This window comes from Gallus gallus, chromosome 13 (genome assembly GCF_016699485.2).
Source record: "Gallus gallus isolate bGalGal1 chromosome 13, bGalGal1.mat.broiler.GRCg7b, whole genome shotgun sequence".
NCBI classification, from domain to species: Eukaryota; Metazoa; Chordata; class Aves; order Galliformes; family Phasianidae; genus Gallus; species Gallus gallus.
Genome location: NC_052544.1, coordinates 7,976,866 through 7,995,282, shown reverse-complemented (window position 1 = coordinate 7,995,282; position 18,417 = coordinate 7,976,866). Strand labels below are relative to the sequence as shown.

General features: G+C 47.1%; 3 protein-coding genes across 6 annotated transcripts in view; all 3 read left to right on the top strand.

The window, feature by feature from the left end:
- Positions 1-5,652, top strand: part of PPARGC1B (PPARG coactivator 1 beta) — a 45,686-nt gene extending 40,034 nt beyond the window's left edge. For 2 of the 4 annotated variants that reach the window (XR_006931435.1, XR_006931433.1), the window contains exons 12-14: positions 682-785; positions 1,080-5,132; positions 5,419-5,652. Coding sequence is in view for 1 of the 4 variants with exons in the window: in XM_040647116.2 (XP_040503050.1) it covers positions 682-785; positions 1,080-1,427 (452 nt within the window). In the remaining 3 variants the exon portion in view is untranslated. Of the gene's footprint in view, positions 1-681; positions 786-1,079; positions 5,190-5,418 lie in introns of those variants that run through there. The other 2 variants (XR_006931434.1, XM_040647116.2) reach the window with 2 other exon arrangements.
- Position 5,653: 1 nt separating this feature from the next.
- On the top strand, positions 5,654-11,238 carry LOC416146 (probable E3 ubiquitin-protein ligase MID2-like). The gene is made up of 6 exons (NM_001389740.2): positions 5,654-6,501; positions 7,091-7,186; positions 8,362-8,595; positions 8,689-8,711; positions 9,176-9,327; positions 10,439-11,238. Exons 1-6 carry the CDS (start codon positions 5,689-5,691, stop codon positions 10,921-10,923), a joined length of 1,803 nt encoding a protein of 600 aa, NP_001376669.2. The 5' UTR covers positions 5,654-5,688; the 3' UTR covers positions 10,924-11,238.
- Positions 11,239-11,639: 401 nt separating this feature from the next.
- On the top strand, positions 11,640-18,417 carry LOC416147 (E3 ubiquitin/ISG15 ligase TRIM25-like). The gene is made up of 9 exons (NM_001389739.2): positions 11,640-12,307; positions 13,547-13,642; positions 14,669-14,902; positions 15,055-15,077; positions 16,221-16,357; positions 16,794-16,824; positions 17,245-17,276; positions 17,850-17,924; positions 18,071-18,417. Exons 1-8 carry the CDS (start codon positions 11,693-11,695, stop codon positions 17,894-17,896), a joined length of 1,215 nt encoding a protein of 404 aa, NP_001376668.2. The 5' UTR covers positions 11,640-11,692; the 3' UTR covers positions 17,897-17,924; positions 18,071-18,417.

Below are 18,417 nucleotides of genomic sequence, written 5' to 3'. Positions count from 1 at the left end.
TGCTATTTTGGCATAGCTTTCTGGTAAACCAACTCCTCACACACCTGGGAACACATTTGTAGCTGAGGTGCCTGCTCTGTCAGTCAGACAAAACCAGAGAGCAGGCACAGCTTGCCCTGTGGGAGGGAGAGGGGCCAGCGACTGGCTGCTGTGCATGGGGACAGCCTCTGATGCTGACCTTGGCTGGCTGGCGTCTGCCCAGCGAGGGCAGCATCTTCAGCATCTTCTGAATGCCTGACCTTGAGCAGGGCTGGCTGTGCTCTGAGCTCCCAGCCCTGCAGGGGAACTCAGCACTGGCACTGTGAGGTCCCGGCCAGGGCTCTGGAGCCCACATTTGCCCACATAGCATTTCTCCATCCTGGCTTGCTGGCCAGATCTGACGGGTGCCTTTACAGGGAGGACTGGGGAACGGTCTGGTTTCTTTGCCTCCTGCAGGCTCAGGGACCTCTGCCTTACTCTCCCAGTGTCACTGATCTCTGCCAGCAGCTGCTGCCTGTCGCGCCTGCACATGACCCCCCATCTCGCTGTTCTTTGCTCTGCCAAGCTTTGCTCTCTCTGTACACCACCTGTGGATGCTGTTTTCTCTGCTCACTGTGAGCTTTCAGGGGCCGGTGGAGAGCTTGCTCTAGATGCTGCCCCTTGTGGGTTCCACAATCTGTTCCTTCTTTCTCTTCCCCTCAGTCCTTGGCTGGATACATTTTAGTTTTTCATACACCATCTCTACCTCCAAGTACCTCTTCAAACTCGCACTTGGATCCCTCACACTTCTCAGCAGCCTCCTGCAGGTAAGAAGATACCATTTCCCAACCAATCCCACTTCTCAAATGCCCACCCCGCTGCTGGGTGGGGGTGAGGGTGTCCAGCTGCCCTGCCTCAGGCTCTTGCTGCCTGCATGGCACAGCAGGCTATGCCCAGCATTGGCTGAGCAGACCCTTGGGGAGCCGTGTAGCAGCACCACATCTACCCTGGGTGAGCTGCAACAGCTCAGCAGCAGCTGCAGTGGGTGAGGTGCAGGCATAGCGCTCTTGCAAATGTGCTGGGGCTCTCTGCTTGTCTGAGCATCTCTGCTTCCCTTTCAGTTTGACTTCCACAAGGACCTCGCATGTGCAGAGCACCGAAGAAATGGCAGCTGGATGCTGAGCAGAGCCGTGCAGGGAGCTGCCCTCCACCAGCCTGTGGGGCAGCAAAGGGATCTCCGCACTGCCCTCACAACAGTGAACATGTTAGAGGGAAACCATCTCCACTGCAGCAGTGCACGTGTCCTGGATGTAATCCTGCCAAAAAAGGAGCATGAGGTGCCCCGGGCTCTCAGCAATACCCTGGAGCACAGAGGATTTACTACTTGTGCAGAAGCTATTGGAGAAGAGGAACTAGATTTACCTGCACCCTGCCACACTCCGACCATGATTTGTATCTGCTCATGTTGATTTGTATCACAAGGAGTTTTCATTTCAGCGAGTTTGCAAAATATCAGCATCTGCCCGGAGAGAGGCAGTGCAAGGATTCAGCTCACTGCTGCTGAACGGGCAAACTCCCAGGTGAAAGCCTGTGTTCTCTTCACCAACATCTCCATCTTTCACTGCGATCCGCTCATTTCAGGTCCAGTCAGGAACTCAGCTGTCCAAGGAGAACAGAGAACTCGTGCTTCCACCCGGACCAGGAGCGTTCCTCCTGTGGCCAGCCTGGCTCCGGTTGGTACACGTGGCTGTTCTGAGGGACACGCAAGACATGGCGATGGGCTGTCACTGCCATGCCAAGGGGAACACAGGCCAAAGAGGAGAACTGAAAAGCCTGTTTGGCTGAGGCAGCACACTGTTGTGCCACGCGGGCCGCCACAAAGACAGCCCAGGAGATATCAGCAGATTATTTACGGTGGTCATTACCTGCAGCTTCCAGCACCTTCTGGCTATCCAAACTTAGGGAGGAAATTAGGGAGATTAATTCTTTCTTCAGTGAAAAGATTAATAACTCTAATTAATTGAGGGTAAGAAAACCAGATTGCAGGGCAGTACTGAAAAAATAAACTATAGACCCCTATACAGGAGCAAAAAAATAATGATAAAGGACCCCGAGCACTTGGGAATGAGAAGTGTACAGAAGTGGGCCAAAGTCACAAGAAAGCACTGGGGAGCATACAGTGGGCAGCAAGCTGATAAGAAGCTGATATGGAGGGAAGAGTTGCACCTGTCCGCAGCAGCTGCAATGCATGGGAGGTAAATGGGAGGTAAATATCACCGGGAAGAGGTCTGTATGATAAATTCCTGTAAAATAAATAACTATTGCTCCTCTGAGCATTTAGCCAAGCACAGTACACTTGCCTGGACACTCTCTCAGGAGTCTTGGTTAAAGCAATGCATCTTTAACAAGTCCTCGGCATCCAAGAGCTGATGAGAGCAGCCCAGTAACACCAGCCCCTGCAGACAGGTTGCAGCAAGGGCAGTGCCACCAGGGGCTGCAGGGACAGTTTGTGCTGGGACATTGCTACTGATCGTGGCCAACAGCTTCTCATAAGACAGGAAGGGGAGAGCCTTGACTTTTTCAGCCAGCTGTGGGCTACATGGAGAAACAATACTAGGAAAGAGAAAGGGAAAGCATGTGACAGAAGGGTGATTTCTGCGCATGTGTAAATCAAACCAATTGAAAGCAGCTAGAACCAGATTCTAACATCATTTTCAGCTTTAGTTGAGTTGATTGGAAAGCCCCTTTTTCTCCTAACCCGAATTTTATTCTCTTTTTGGAGAGAAGATTGTAGCAAAACACCAAGAGGTCATGGGCCGTTACAGGTTTTTTAAGCAGGAGGTCAGTCTAGCTTCAAATGTGATGCTCCATTCCCTGAGATACTTCTTCCTCTTACATATCTCCTCTTTAAGGGAAGCCAGTGACTGGCTGTTGTGCACGGGGACAACTTCTGATGCTGACCTTTACTGGCTGGCACCTGCCCAATGAGGGCAGCATCCTCAGCATTTTCCAAATGCCTGAGCTTGAGCAGCATCCCTCTGGCTGGATCTATCAGCTCTACGTCAGAGCCCTGAGAATGGTGGTGTGACAGCAAATACGTGGTTTGAAAATGTCTTTGGTGCTGCCCTGTTGTATGAGTCGCATTTGCTGAGGTGGCCTCAGAAGTGCCAAAGGGAAAGGTGCATGAATGCAGGAGCCAGGTGCTCGTATCCAGAGTGGAGGAGTGCAGGAGTGCTGTTAGTGGGAAGGGAGAGGCTGTTGGTGAGAGGAGCAGAGAGCAACCCCTTCAGTGAGATGAAGGCAGAGAGGGAACAAATATCACAGGAGTTTCACAGTGCTGTCATGCTGCAGCTCTGCCCTCTGACCCCACCGCGCTGCCCTGTGCCTGCAGGCACTGCTTTGGGCTGAGCTGTGCATCACAAGTGTGCCCGTGGGCTCAAAGCTCTGAGGCTGGGGTGCTGGGATATGCAGTTTCCCTGTGACACTTCTTCTTTCCTGTCTCCTCTTCAAGAGAAACTCTGAAATAGAGAAATCCCCTTGTCCTTACTGGGGACTTCAACTTGCTGGATGTTAACTGAGAACACCACACAGCTGATACAGGCCGGTCCAGGAGATTCCTAAAACAGCTCCGTGACAAAATCCTGGTGCAGATACTAAAGGAGCTGACAAGGAAACCTGCCATCCTGGATCTGCTGTTTGTGAACAGAGAAGGTCTAGTGGATGATGTAGTGATTGGTGGCCATCTTGGCTATAGTGACCATGAAGTGGTGAAATTGAAAATCTTTGGAAATCTGCCACCAAAACCTCAACAGAGCAGATTTCAGTCTGCCTGGGGAACTTATTAGTAAGATTCTCTAGGAAGCTGTTTTTGAAGGCATTGGGGTCCATCAGTGCTGGTCACTTTTTAAGTACAACCTCCTGAGAGCACAGCTACAGGCAATTCCAAAATGTTGGAAGTCAAGCAAGAGGGGTAGAAGGCCGGCTTGGCTGAACAGGGATCTTCTGCTAGAGCTTAGGCAGTAAGTGTCTGGCTGCTGGCAGCAAGGTCAGGTGTCAGGAGAAGACTACTAGGATGCTGTTTGCCTGTATGGGGAGAAAAATTGTGTGGCCAAAGCTCAGTTAGAGTTGAAGCTGGCCAATGCAATAAAGAGGCTTTTTTTTAAAAAAAAACAACATTAACAACAAAAGGAGGACCAGAGAGAACACTGGTCCTCTTGATGGGAATAGCTGTCTTACAAACAAGGACATAGACAAAGCAAAGATGTTAAATGCTTTCCTTGCCTCTATCTTCAACACTGAGTTGGAGGACTGTTAGTGGTAATGATCAAATTCCAGCCAACCTCAATCTTGTGCAGGATTTGCTGCTCCACGTGGATGTATATAAGACCACAGGACCCCATGGGATTCATCCCAGGGTGTTCAGAGAGCTGGCCAGTGTTATTGCGAGACCTCGCCCAATGATTTTTCAATGGTCTTTGGAACCTGGAGAAGTCCCAGGCGATGAGAAGCTGTCAAACCTTCCAGTATTCAAGAAGGCCAAGAAAGAAGACCCTGGTAGTTACAGGCCTGTCAGACTCACTTCAGTGCCTGGTAAAATTATGGACAAAATTATGCTGGGAGTTAATGAAAAACACCTGCGGGACAATGCGGTCATTGGTCACAGCCAACACGGGTTCCTAAGGGAAAGGTCCTGTTTAACTAACTTAATTTCCTATTACAACAAGGCCACCCATCTAGATGAAGACAGGAAGTCAGCTGACGTTATCCTTTTGGATTTCAGTACAGCTGTTGATGCTGTTTCCCATAGTATCCTTCTGGAACAGATGTCCGGCATATAGCTAGACAAAAACATCAGGGTCCCTTCTGACTCAGGGTCCTCTACATATGATATCTATATGACTCTATGATTCCATTCTTTGTACACGTCCTGTTCTTCTCCCTGTTCTTATGTCTGTTCCAGTGCCTTTCAGCATGCCTGTAGGAGCAGAGGAGCAGCTCAGCCCCAGGCATTGCCACCTGTCAGCATCAGACCACCAGAGCTGGGTACAGCCAGAGGGCTTGCACAGAAATGCAGAGAGAACAGAGAGAAGCAGCTCTTAAATCAGTACAAATAAGGTCCCTCCATCCTCCTCTCTCCCCTGCTCCTGAAATGATAGAGCATTTCCTCATTCCAGGTAACAGTGATAAGAAGAGGGGATGGCCTTATGTTGCACCAGGGAAGGTTCGGGTTGGATAAATAGGAAAAATTTCTTCTCAGAAAGAGTGGTGCTGCATTGGCACAGAGTGCCTGGGGGGGTGCAGTCACCGTCCCTGGAGGTGTCCAACAACTGTGGAGATGTGGCACTGAGGGACGTGGGATGGTCAGTGGGAACAACAGCAATGTGTTGGGCTTGGACCTGATGATCTTAGAGGTCTTTGCCAACCTTAATGACTCTGTGCTTGCCTCCCTTCTGTTTCCAGGAGGAACAAAAGTCTAACTCAAATTCTGAGGGAAGGTGAGAACCTGGGCAGTGCCGGAGTATGGAGAAAGTGGACGCGGGGCCATGCTTTGAGGATAGAGGATCCCCAGCTGTTATCTCAAGAAATTTATACAAGAGGACTGACAGAAAGAAAAGTGAAATCAGGTACAGGTGGAAGCTGTACCACTTCTCAGCTGCCACCCTTCCCATTTAAGGAGGGCTGACAGCTGTGCTGAGCTCCAGATACTGCTCTGGGGATCCTCCTAGGGGGATGGGCAGCCCCGGCAGTGCTCAAAGGAAACCTGTGTGCCCAATGGGACACCCCGTCCTTGGGGGAACTGCCAGCAGTTCCCAGTCCCCGCCCAGCCAGCTCACCACCACAGCTCTCCCTTTGACCTGGGCTTCGCCTTGTTGCGTAGTGTGTTTGGCAGACGCCATGGCAGAGCCGCAGGTGCTGGAGGGGCTAGAGGAGGAGCTGACGTGCTCCGTCTGCCTGGACATCTACAGGAATCCTGTGTCCCTCGGCTGTGGCCACAGCTTTTGCGAGGAGTGCATCCAGGGGGTGCTTCGCAGTCAGCACTGCCCGCAGGGCCTCTTCAGCTGCCCGCTGTGCAGCGCCCTGGAAGCCCCTCCTACGAAGCTGCAGCCCAACATCCAGCTCCGCAGCATAGTGCAGAAGTTTTTGGACACCAGTGAGCAAAGCGCCGCTCTTGAAGAGGAACTAAGACGTCAAGTGGAATGTGAAGAGAAGGGAGAAAGTTCATATTTTCATGATGAGGAGATCCTGTGTGATTTCTGCCTTGAGAACCCTCAGCCAGCGGTGAAGACGTGCATGAACTGCGAGACCTCCCTGTGCCAGGCCCACCTGGGCAAGCACAGCACAAAGGCTTTCCTGACAAGCCACGTCCTGGTGGAGCCCTGTGACGCTCGTGTTTTGGCAGAAAGGAGATGCTCCCAGCACGGCAAGCTGCTGGAATGCTACTGTGTGACAGACTCGGTCTGTGTCTGCATGCTGTGCTGTGCCACCAGCTCCCACAGGAGCCATGAAATCATTAGTGTGGAAGAGGCTTTTAGCCAAGCACAGGTAAGAGGCTGCCAGGACAGCTGCCTGGACTGGGACTGCTCGAGGGAAAACCTGGGGCTCTGGGATATGGAGAGGTGCCTGCAGCGTGAGGCCAGAACATCTCCTGGGCTTCAGGTGTGCAGGCTCCCACCTTGGGATACGTGGCTTTGGGTGTGGGCTTTGCCTCAGCCTGTCTCTGGGGCTGCCCCTTGGGCTGTAAAACAATCTCATGAGCAGTCAGTGGGACCGAGTGCTTGTGGCTTTGCTTTTAGTCCTCGATGCATCTTCGAACAGGAGCATCAGCCTCAGCTGTGTTTGTGCAATGAAAATTAATGGCAGTGTAACAGAAAGGAAGCTGCCACCAATAAAAAGTAGCTTTCCACGTGGCTGTTGTGCATGGACAGTTGTTGTTTTGAAAGAATCTTCCCCACATTCACAATCGTGAGTTCTGTTCAGGGGCAAAACCTTCCAGTAAAGCTTTTATGTGCTGATTTGTTGTGAGAGCAGACAGTGAACAAACTTTTGCTGGGTCTGACCTCACCCATCTCCCTAACATTGCCCATCTTGTGCCCTTATGTCTGTACCTCATACCTCCCTCTCGTTTTCTCAGAATGATTTTCCTAAAACTCTGCGAACACTGAAAAAACACAAAGCTGCAGTGAATAAAAGCTTGGAAAATCTGCTGACACAACAGGAGAAGATAAAGGTTTGTTCCACAATCCCATAGCACTTAGAAGATGGTTTATCCTTATAGCTGATAAGGGTTTTTTTGTTTGTTTGTTTGTTTCCCTTTCCTTGACCCTGGATCCCAAAGCTTTTTAGTTCCTGGTTGGTTTCTCAGTTACCTTCTGGGTTTCCCCTTTGAAGGCTGATGAGCAAATTTCTTGTAAGACTGGAAAGTACATTTTCAGATTACGAAGGATAGGTGAGCTTGAAAGCTGCTGTTGAGTCCATGCTTCCTTTTAGGTGGGTGGTGATTTCTTTTTCCAGCTTTCTTCAATTTGCAGGCTCTAAAATCTTTAAGGGAAAGATAAAAACCATCTTACGGTGATTTTAATCCTCTTTACAACAAGAAATCCTATTAGGCTAGCCTGTGCGTCTAAGAAGTTGGTAGATATGAGTTTAAAAGACTATCCCAAAGTGTTTTGGACTTTTTGGCATGCAAATACTAAAAACCCTTGATAGAGCAGGGAGTTTAAGGCAGGTCTCCAGATCATACTTCATTCTGCTTAGGCACAATTGGTACTTGACTCCTTCCACCAGTAGAAATGATGGGGCTGGAAGTAGTGGGAGTCCTGGCACCAAGCAAGGGAAGTACTCCCTTTAAGTCTGAAGGCAGAACTGTACTGTTGGCAGTGTCCTTTTTGGGGTAGCACAGCTTTTTGCTAACAGTGAAGGCAACCTGGTGGAGGCAGTAAGCAGTTAAACCTCACCCTTCTTTAAACGAACAAAACAGAACGTATCCATGGAAAACTACCAGTGCAGAAGAAGGAAAGATGCATAGCAGAAAGCCTTAGGCAAGCTTAGTGCAAGAACTGCTACTTATTCATTGGTAGTCTCATTCAGGTATTCCTGAAAGCACTGAACTTCCCAGTACTGGAAACCCAAGCAAAGAGTAGCTGGGGTCTGTTCAAAGGGAATGGGACTGTTCCCCAGTTACTGCTGCCAAGTGTTCTCTGGTCAGCTGCCAGATGCTGGAGTGGGGCACCTATGTCAATTGGCCCATCTGCTATCAGTGAGACATCTTGCTATATTGCTATGTGGAAGAAGTAGATGATACTTCTCTAAGTGCAGAAAAGACCAGGCTCCTTTCTAAGCCAGAGATAGCATGGAAAGCATAACTTTCCATCCCTAACAGCTTTGCAAATATTTTCTCAAAAGGCATTGGAAAGATTGCACAGGAATCATCTGGAGAACTCCTTCAACGCGATTTGTGAGCACCTGGAAAGAAGAAAAACAAAGATCCTGGAAGCCATCAGTGACATTGAGGGGAAACAGCTTTCTCAGATTCAGCCGTGGATAAAAGAACACAAAGAGATGAAGGATGCTGTCAGCAGTGATGTACGGGAGTTGGAGGCTCTGAGGGATCAGAAGGATCCAGTACTCTTCATTAAGGTACCTACGACCCTTCCCAGAGATATTGCAGCACTTGGGTTGGCCTTTGTTTGTACTGTGCTAATCCTGCTTTCAAAATGCCTTTTCTTACAGGGTTTGGCAGCAATACAAGCCAGGTAAGCTCTTCACTGGTGGTCTGCTGTTGCAGTTCACTGAGCTGCTGATGGCTGACCCTCCCTCGGTCCCAGGCTGTCTGCCCACCTGGCACACAGGGCAGGCCCCAGCTTCCCAGGCTCATGCTGGGCTCATGGCAGCTGCCTGTTTTAGCACACTGACAACACGCTCAGCACCTTCCTTCTTCAGAGACATGGAGAAGCCCCAGAATTTTCGTGTGTGAATCTCCACATATAACATGACTTATTTTCTGAACCATCAGCACCCATTCTTGAGACCAGCTTGGGGCAGTCTGTGAATATTTAGGCACCTGTGTGGGCATGCAAAGAACAGATGAGCTCAGATAGTCAGAGTTGTCCCCAGCACTGCATTGCCCCCTGCTTGGCTCAGTTGTTTGCTCAGCGTTGGGATCAGTAACCTCTTCCCATGACTCACTGCTGTTCTGATGCCTTTCTGTATGTTCTAGGAAGAGGGAACAAGTTCCTAATAAAGATGGTGTAGAACTGGCAGAGCTGCTCAGTATTATGGATGGATCAATAAAAGATACCATTCAAGAGTTTTTCCAGCCTTACATCCAGTTAATCTTGGACACAAAGCCCTCAGTGGAATCATCACCTAGTAAGTGGCTATTTCGCTAAGTGAGAGGTAAGACAGAGAAGCCAACAAAGCATATTTAAGAAAGGGCTGTAAAAATACAGCAAGTACACCAAGTACCTCTAGAACTGACTACTGGCACTGTATTTGATTGCTTACACATATGTGTGCAACAAAAGGGGAGCTTGTTCTGGGTGTCAGTGCTCTGGGACTCGGATGCACCCCATCAGAATGAGCTGCGGGTGACAAGGTGTGGATGTCCTCGGAATTTTCTGAGAGGACAAAGAGAAGAGTAGCAACACCTCTTCTGTCACCAGCATCAAAGTGGCACAGGAAAGATGAGCACTCCACAGCAGCAGGTGGAATTTGTTTAAAAATATAAATAATTTGCTCTTTCTATCTAAATAACTGCACTCTGATGCTGTTTTAAAAGATCAGCATACTGATGTGTTGTGCACTGTAGGATGCTTATCCACTTGAATTACAATTCTGGTTCCCATGTTCTTGCCCTCTTGACCAGGTTTTTGTAATTACCTATCCCATTTGAGCAGCTTTAGCTGCCAACTCGCAGCTGCTGAAAGGATAACTTACAGAGTAGAAAATGCTGCAACGTTGAAATATATTACCTGCAAGAGGTAGTATGAAGGAAACCAGGGCAGGACTGTCTGTGGCAGCTGATGCTTAGAGTGTTTTTGAGAGCTCTAGAAAATGGCTTAAATGATAGGAAGCAAATAATATTTCATAAAACATTCACATACTTCTTGTGCATGGGGATGGATCCAGAGAGCTTTTTAGAACGTGTAATGAAGGTCTGCAGGATGACCTTCATTACACGTTTATTTACTTCATTTACAGATGACAGAGTTGCTGTAGTTGGAAACAAAAAGCCAAAGTTGTGTTAAAATTGTGAAATGGCAATATTTCTTGAAACGTGATATTCACTCCCTTTAGAACTATGTAGGAGTAGTTAAGAGAGGTGCAGAAAGTGTATTTAATGAATACATTTCTAATAACTTTGGCGGGTTCAAGATTTCTTTCACCTTTGTTTCCAGCAATGGAGATGTATGCTGATCTGCACAGCTGTCTGTGAACCGTAACGTGGTTTTTGTTTTGTTTTTTGTTTTTGTTTTTATAGCTCATGAACATCTGACTTTCAAATCATGTCAAGCACATGGACTACACGTAGATGACAAGGTGCTCAGTGTAGTCGAGCTGCCTTCCTCACTGCCTGTGCCACACAAAGAACAGTTCTGGGTGTACAGCACCAGGCGCTTCTGGAATGGCCAGCACTTCTGGGAGGTGATCACCCGTAACTCATTGTGCTGGAAAGTGGGTGTCATTGATAACAGTTTTCAGTGCTACCTGGAAATGTCTCAGAGGTGTCTCAGGGTGTTCCTAGATAAAAGACAGATTAAAGTCCAATCTCTTAATACAGCCATTGGAATGGTCAGGGTGGAGCTAGATTGCGAAAGAAACACAGTGTCATTTTGTGATGTGTCTGGCAAGGATTATCCGGGCTCTTCTTGGAGCTTTGTGCCCATAGCTACAGTACCCATCCCTGCAAGTTATCCTGTCTATGCTGTCTTCAGCATTTCTCATGGCTCCCTTTCACTCCCATAGCGACATGGGGGTAAGGCTGCCTTGCCTTTCTGTGCCTTGGTTCTCTACATTTTTGGGCTGCACTGCATGGACTGCTGCCCTGGCACAGTAAAAACCAGGCTTCAGGCTGGGCCTGCTTGCAGCCTGCTCCTGAGCTACAACAAGGTTCTGGTCTTTTGCAGCAATGAGCTGAGTTGAGAGAATGAGAAAATGGGGCTCTACCATTAAATATATCTCCTCAGGTTTTTAGTATTTTTGTTTCAGTATTGTACTTTTGCTCAACTGTATGGGTTGCTGTGTTGGATGGATATTATTAAAGTAATTTTGTTCACAAAACTTGGTGGTAATCTAGTCTACGTATATGGCACAGCGTTGATGCTACAGCACTCACAAGCAGCAATGCCAATCTCTGCTCTAGTGCACCAGTTTTTACCTCCCTGTCCTGCACAGCACTGCCATAGGCCTGTTCCTACCCTGGGGGTACCTTTCCCAGCAGGATGGTGGTGCTTGGAGCAGCTGAAGAGAGAACGCGACCAAGCAGAGAACTCCTGGCTTGCTGCAGCCGGGCTCAGGCACATCGCATCCAGGGTTCACTCAGGCAGAGGGCTGCAGGTGAACTGCAGAGGACACGCCTCGGATAGGGAAGCATTTGGCTGCACCCCAGAGAGCAGGAGGCAGGACTGCAGGACTGCAGGGGGCAGGGCTGGGCCTCGGACCTGCGCTGTGCTATGGGCAGCCTTTCAGTTTCGTTTCTCTCAGGCTGGTGGGTGTGTCTACTGGTTGTGCAGCCATGGCAAAAGCTAAGGAAGAAGTCAGAGCGTCCTCCAGCTTGGAAGACGAACTCACCTGTTCCATCTGCCTGTCTCTGTACAAGAACCCCGTGTCACTCTGCTGCGGTCACAGCTTCTGCAAGCAGTGTGTCCAGAAGGTGCTCAGTAACCAGCAGCAGGCCAAGGCCTCCTACTCCTGCCCCCTATGTAGGGTCGATCTGGGGCCTATCCTGGAGCTGCAAAATAACTTCCATCTGTGCAGCATCGTGGAGACATATCTGGCCAACAAAGGGAAGAAGGACAAGGGCTTTGCAACGAAGAAAGAAGAGGCAGTTCCCTGTGACTTCTGCCTTGACAAGCCCCAGCCGGCCGTGAAGATGTGCCTGAGCTGCGAAGCCTCCCTGTGCCAGGCACACCTGGACAAGCACAGCGCCAGGGCCTCACAGAAGGACCACGTCCTGGTGGAGGTGGGCATGGGTGGCCCCATTGAGGAGAGGAGGTGCCAGGAGCACGGCAAGGCCTTTGAGTTCTTCTGCCAGAACGAGAGCCTGTTCATCTGCGCGCTGTGCTCCATCGCGGGGTGCCACAACGGCCACAAGATCCTCACTCTGAAGGAGGCCCACAGTATGAAACTGGTAAGGAGCTCTCCTCTCTCTCCTCTCCCCAAGGCCCCGCATGTTTCACTGCAGAGCCTGGGGCCTGGGGGCAGAAAGGCATGGGGGTGGGGCAGGAATGCTTAACCCTTGCTATGGGATGAAGGTGGAGGCTGAAGGAAGGCAGGGGCACCACGGGCACACCAGCGTCCTGGTCCCGTGATCTGGGCTTTGCTTGTCATTTCCTCTTCTGTGGTGCCTGAGGGGGTTACTGAGCTCTTCCTCCAAAGAGCTGTTTTTTCCTCTTGCAAAAGCCTTTTGGGGCAAGGAACTGCAGTCAGATTTGATTCTTCATCTTCACATTTTTCAAAACTTAAAACTTTCCAGCTATGACAAATATCTCATGGAAAAAAAAAAACTGAGCTTTCTGGTATCATTTTTTATTCAAGAGGTCTAGGAAACTGGCACGTGTGCTGCCGTGGACATTAATGGGTGCTGGAGGAGTGAAAACACTGCCAGAAGCAGGTGAGGGGCAGCCAGCGCCAGCCAGGCAGCAATCATAGAATCATAGAATGGCCTCGGTTGAAAAGGACCTCCAAGATAATCTAGTTTCAACCCCTTGCCATGGGCAGGGTCACCAACCACTAGACCAGGCTGCCTGGAGCCACATCCAGACTTGCTTTGAGCAATATCCAGAGCCTGCCTAATCCCTGAAGAGCGAGGTCTAACATCACCCAGAAACCTGCTATTGTACATTATAACAGCACTCAGTGACTGTGGTATCAAAGTAAGCAGCTGGGTGAGTAAGTACTGATGTATTGCTAATGTCCTGAAAAGATGGTCGCTTGTTACCTTGCCCACAGATGCCACAAACACTGACAGATGTGAAAACCAAGGGTTTGGATTACATTAGGCACATGCGGAGGTTCTGACAGGAACAGAACCTGAACAGACAGAGTGAGATTTATTCATTTAAAGTGAAATTTACTTACTCAAAGGGAAAGTTTTTAATTGATAAATCTACTATATACAAAATCACGCATACATAAAAGTTAAACATTGGCTTGAGAAACTCCAAGAATTATATTGGTTTTGCAGTTTTGCCCTACCTTTATGAAGAGCTAAGTAAACACAGCCTATTTTAGGGCTTGCTATAAGCATGGTGCTGGAGAAAGCAGGCACATGTGCTGCTTCACCAGTGCCACAAATGGCTGGCCTGGTTTAAAAATACCCATACTGTTTCCCTGTTGTGAAGTTCAATGCTCTTTTGTCTTCTGCTAGGATGACCTCTCTCACACTGTGGATAGGCTGCTGAGATACAGAAGTGATGTATCTATCGCCCTTGAGGAGCTTCAGCAAAACAAGAATCAGATTGAGGTTTGTGCCCAGGTCACAGCTAATTCAGAGCTTCTTCCCTCCATGTTTTCTAAGAAACAAATGATGGCAATAATACTGTGGTGTCACCTTCAGCAAGTTGTTCTGGGAGATTCACCTGCAAAGATTCTCCAATAATTACTGAAAACATCAGGCACAGCTGTACATGTGGTGGTACTGAAAATGCTCCATGACAGCAGTTTCAAGCCAGGGCTGCACAGGGATGCTGAGGCTGTGACAAGGCAGTGCTGTGCCTGAATGGCAGTCAGTGACCTCCACTGACTGCACTGCTGTGGGCTGCCTTCCTCATTCCATCCTCATTCCATTGGGAACGGTCAAACCAATCCTTTGCAACTCTATTACACTTTGACATGTGATTATTTGGGTTTTAGGATCTAGTTTGGCTATTTTGCAAGAACTAATTAATTAGGAATGGCACTCACTATGAAATATACTGGTTGTTGTTATTATTATTACACCTGCAGAATAAATACAGTAAGCAAGGAGCACAGAATTTTTTATCTAGAACAATAAGCCAAATCTGGAGGAGAATTCAGGTGTCATCTAGATGTGCAACTTCTTCAACTATCAGTACAAGTGGAAAAAAAAAAGATGAATAGAAAGAGATGCAGTCCAAAGTAGGGAAAACACTGATTTAAGAAGCTCCCATCGAGCTTTCTCACAGCCTCCCAGCATAGCTTCTCAGAAGGTTGTGGTTGCAGGACTGGCAGAGTTTAGTCATTTGCACACCACAGTCTGTGCGTAGCATTATATATTTTTAAAGCTTTTTATCCTTTAAATAAAAGTATTGCACTTAGCAATATGATTCTCACATTGCCAGCTGAATTGTACCTGATTTTGTTACTACAGCAGGGTAATTTTCAGAATTTTTGTGCTTATCAGATAATCTAAGCAAACGCTTATTGTCTGCTTCCTTCTAAAGACAGCAGAAAGGACAGACACAAACCTAGCAGAGACCCCTAGTTGAGTGCCTGAGCCAGTGTACCATTTCCTTATCTCTTCATTTAGACCAATACGAAAACAGTGACTTCTCTGGTGCAAAAGAAGTTTGAAGAGATAAAGACAGAGATAAATAAGAAAGAGAAGAAGATCCTCAGTGACATTCAGTCCATTGAGAAATTACAACTAGCAGAATGTGACAAACTGAGGAAAGAGATGGAAGAAAAGAGAGATGAGCTTGTGCAGCATCTGAAGTCCTTGCAGAAGATAAGAGAACAACCAAACACTTTCTGTCTCTTCAGAGTAAGCAGCTGTTTGTTTCATTTGTTCATATGAATTGTTCAGTTGTTCATATGAATTGTTCAATTGTTCATATGCCTGCTTCTCAGCCAGCTGTCCTTTCTGGAAATCACTCTAACGATTTCTTCTTCTTTTTTTTTCAATCTTAATCCTAGGAATTTAAACTGGTGCAGGAGAGGTACGTTCCATCTGAAAACACTTGTTTTCTTTGAAAAAATAGGATGTGGATAACTGAGATCAAACCTACTGCGTGTACCCATCTGTCCTGGAACCCAGTCTGCAAAGCTGCTCCCTATTCCATCTGTACCAGAGGGCACCATGTCCACACAACTAACAATGATGGGGACATAGCTGCTGACTGTTCCACTGGCCCCTTTAGCTTCAGTTTCTTTAGCTACATGGCTACTGGATTCTGGTGAAAACTACTGGCTTTTATTATGACAAAAATGTTTTTGTTGGAGATGGAGACCATAAGGGTTCAGGTTACAGGCTGCAATCCTGTCCCAGCTGTGTATTTGTGACATTCCCACACGTAGTTGCAGTGAGCAGCCCTTGGCTGCAGAGATGATCGGCTCGGTTTGGGTTCTGTTTGTGGACAAGTATAATGACTTGACAGAGCACTTGCCTTTTCCTGCAAGTGATACATTTAATTTATAACTTACCACTTCCTAACTGACATCTGGGTGTCTGTTGTAATTCAACGGCACAAAACCACACTGTCAGAACATTAAGTTACTTATCTACCAAGGATTCTGTTGCTGCAGTAAACTCCTCAGTCTCATGAAGGGCTAGCTCTAACATCTAGCTGGATTTTAAGATCTCATCTCTGTACCTTGCACAAATTAAAGCTGAGATTGAACTCGGACGGTAAGGATAACTTAGAATCACTGCATACCTGGGGACTGTGCTGGCAGCAGTGCATTCCATTACTCACAGCTCTGAGTGAATCAAAATCTAGCCTGTGGGATCCAAGTTGTTTTCTAGAAGCCTGGAGACCATTTAATATGTCTGGCATTTTCTTTTATCACGATGGTCATTGTGCTAGAACAGTGACAGCCTGCCTGCAGTAGGTCAAAGCAGCTTCTCACAAAAACACTATGGCTCCTCTCTCATTTCAGCATTTCAAAGATCCTTTGTGGGTCTGGTAAGTAACAGGTAATGCCAAATAAATTGCTAATTTTAACAGCTGTGACTTGTTTAACAAAGTGTTGTTTACATCATAATGCACTGTCCTCCTTGCAGAGTCCTTCTTATTAAAAGAGTTTGTTAAACCTTTAACGCTAAATGGCTTTCCATGGTGAAATGTCTGCTTGCATCCTAGCATTCCGAGTCACAAGTTCAGGATCCGTAAGAAGGACGTGCAGATGGTGCTGCTGGATGAGGCCGCTATCAGCAGCTTCCAGATGATGATGGGGGACTGCTTGCTCCAGCTGGACGTGTACCTACAAGGCGTGCAGAGTGAGTGTCCTACCCTGACCTGACAGCCGACTGTGTGTGTGGCCAATTGGGATAGAGACTCCTCTGCTTAGTGCCCAGTGCTGGCTCCTTCCCACAAAGGTTCAGAGTGAGAACTCTAGTGGGATTTGGGGGTTTGAGAGGCCAGTGTGGGCTAAAGGAGAGGGAAGAGGGAAGGGGCAGTAAGGCCGACTCTGGAGTTGAAAACAAGGGCTCCAAACCTGTGTAAAGCCAGCTTCTCCTCCCTCTGCACTAGTTCCCTGCTTCCTCCTGCCTGTGAGGTACTGGACAGTCAATCCTGATTTTGAGAAACATCTTTGCTTGCCCATCCTCCTTCCCACTGAGTTTATCCCTGCCCATGGTCTCAAGCGCACAGCGCCAAGTCACAGGTGTGAATGCATTGCCAACTCTGTAAAACGTTCTTCTCAATCTTTTCTAGGACAAATCATTAACCAATTTAAGTGGGACAGGTAAGTCCTTTTCTTTATTTATGAAATAATTCTGCAGCAGTTGTTCATTTAAGGCCTGTACATCTTCTGGTCCTGTGCTTTGGTCTCAGGAAGAGCCAAGCAGATCCTAGACATGGGCGTCCAACCTTTTGCCCTGCCCTGGCTGCATTAAATGAAGAGGAATTGTCTTGAGCCACATATAAAATATATAATATAGTTAATGTATATTAGTAACAGAACTTTTTAAAATATATTTTTTATTACAACATTAAACAAAAGATGGCAACGAAACCAGAAAACTAGTGAGTTGGACATATATGTGAAAATCGTCCTTTATCTCAAAATAGGGGGGTCAGATCTATTAACGTCTCCTGTTTTATTATTTCCAAGATGTGATCTATGTTTTATGAGGCACTAACATTCACTGCTGTCTCTTTACAGTGAGGACCCAGCTGCTGGTAGCAATTCAAACAGTAAGTGTTCAAAAATACTCGCTGTTCCTCAGGAGGCTGGCATGGGGCTGTGCATCTTGCAGAGAAAATATCTCATCTAAAAGTGTCAGCAACATTTTGCCGTATGTTTCTCCTCTCCATGAGAGAGGTGAGACCAGCAGAAGTGCAGCCTCTGGGCACAGTTCAGAAAATCTGCAGAAATCTGTGGAAACTTGCCAGAGAAATTATTTACCTTGAGCATGAGGGAGAGACAGGTTTTGTGTCAGTACTGAGTAACAGTCTGAGCCTGCTCCTGGGAAAGACCAAAGAAGAGTTCCTCCTGAGCAAGCCCAGTGCCTGAAAACATTCAGAGACAAATCCAGATGCTGCAGGAGATATTAAATCTGTAAACAGTATTGCTCTTCAGATATCAGTGATGCTCTGGCAGCCTTCTGCTGGGTAGCAAGTGGTGTTTTTCCTGTAATTTTTTTTTTCTGAGGAAAACTTATTTACAAGTTAGTTGAAAGATTTAATCAAAGTTTCACTTTGGAAGGGACGTAGAGAACTGAAAGCAGTGCTGCCTTGCCCTAACTGCAGATATGTTTGTTTTACCAGACACATTTAAGAAGTCACAACAAAAGCCATGGCCTAATTTTTACTAACTGCAATAGATGGAGGCAGGTGGTACAGGTAAGCTATTAAATAAAATTTAAATTACACAGCACAGCTTAACAATATGGTTGCTTTGGTTTTAATGGAGCCAGCCTTAGATTATTACAGTATTACAGTTATTATTACAGCGAGTGAATCATTTTCCATCTTATGTATTTCTACAGTATAATACCAACTGAAAGGATGAAGATGTGGACAATGTGAATCATATACATATTTCTGGAAGTAAGGGAGATGCCAAAAAGTTCAGAAGAGAGAGAAAGAAGATAAAGATTGTCTAAAATGTTCTTTAATTCCAGGTAGCCGCTAAGTGTCTCTGTCTTCCATATGAACCTCCTATTAAAAGCAATTCTATAGCAATGCAAATTTTGAAAAGAAGTGCCAAATATTAACATGAACATAAGAAAATCTCCAACTATATCATCTTGTAGCACTAATGTTACTTGTGTCCTATTAATTGTAGTGACTAGGCTGTCATTTTATGGTGGCATACCCAAATAAAGAGCTGTAG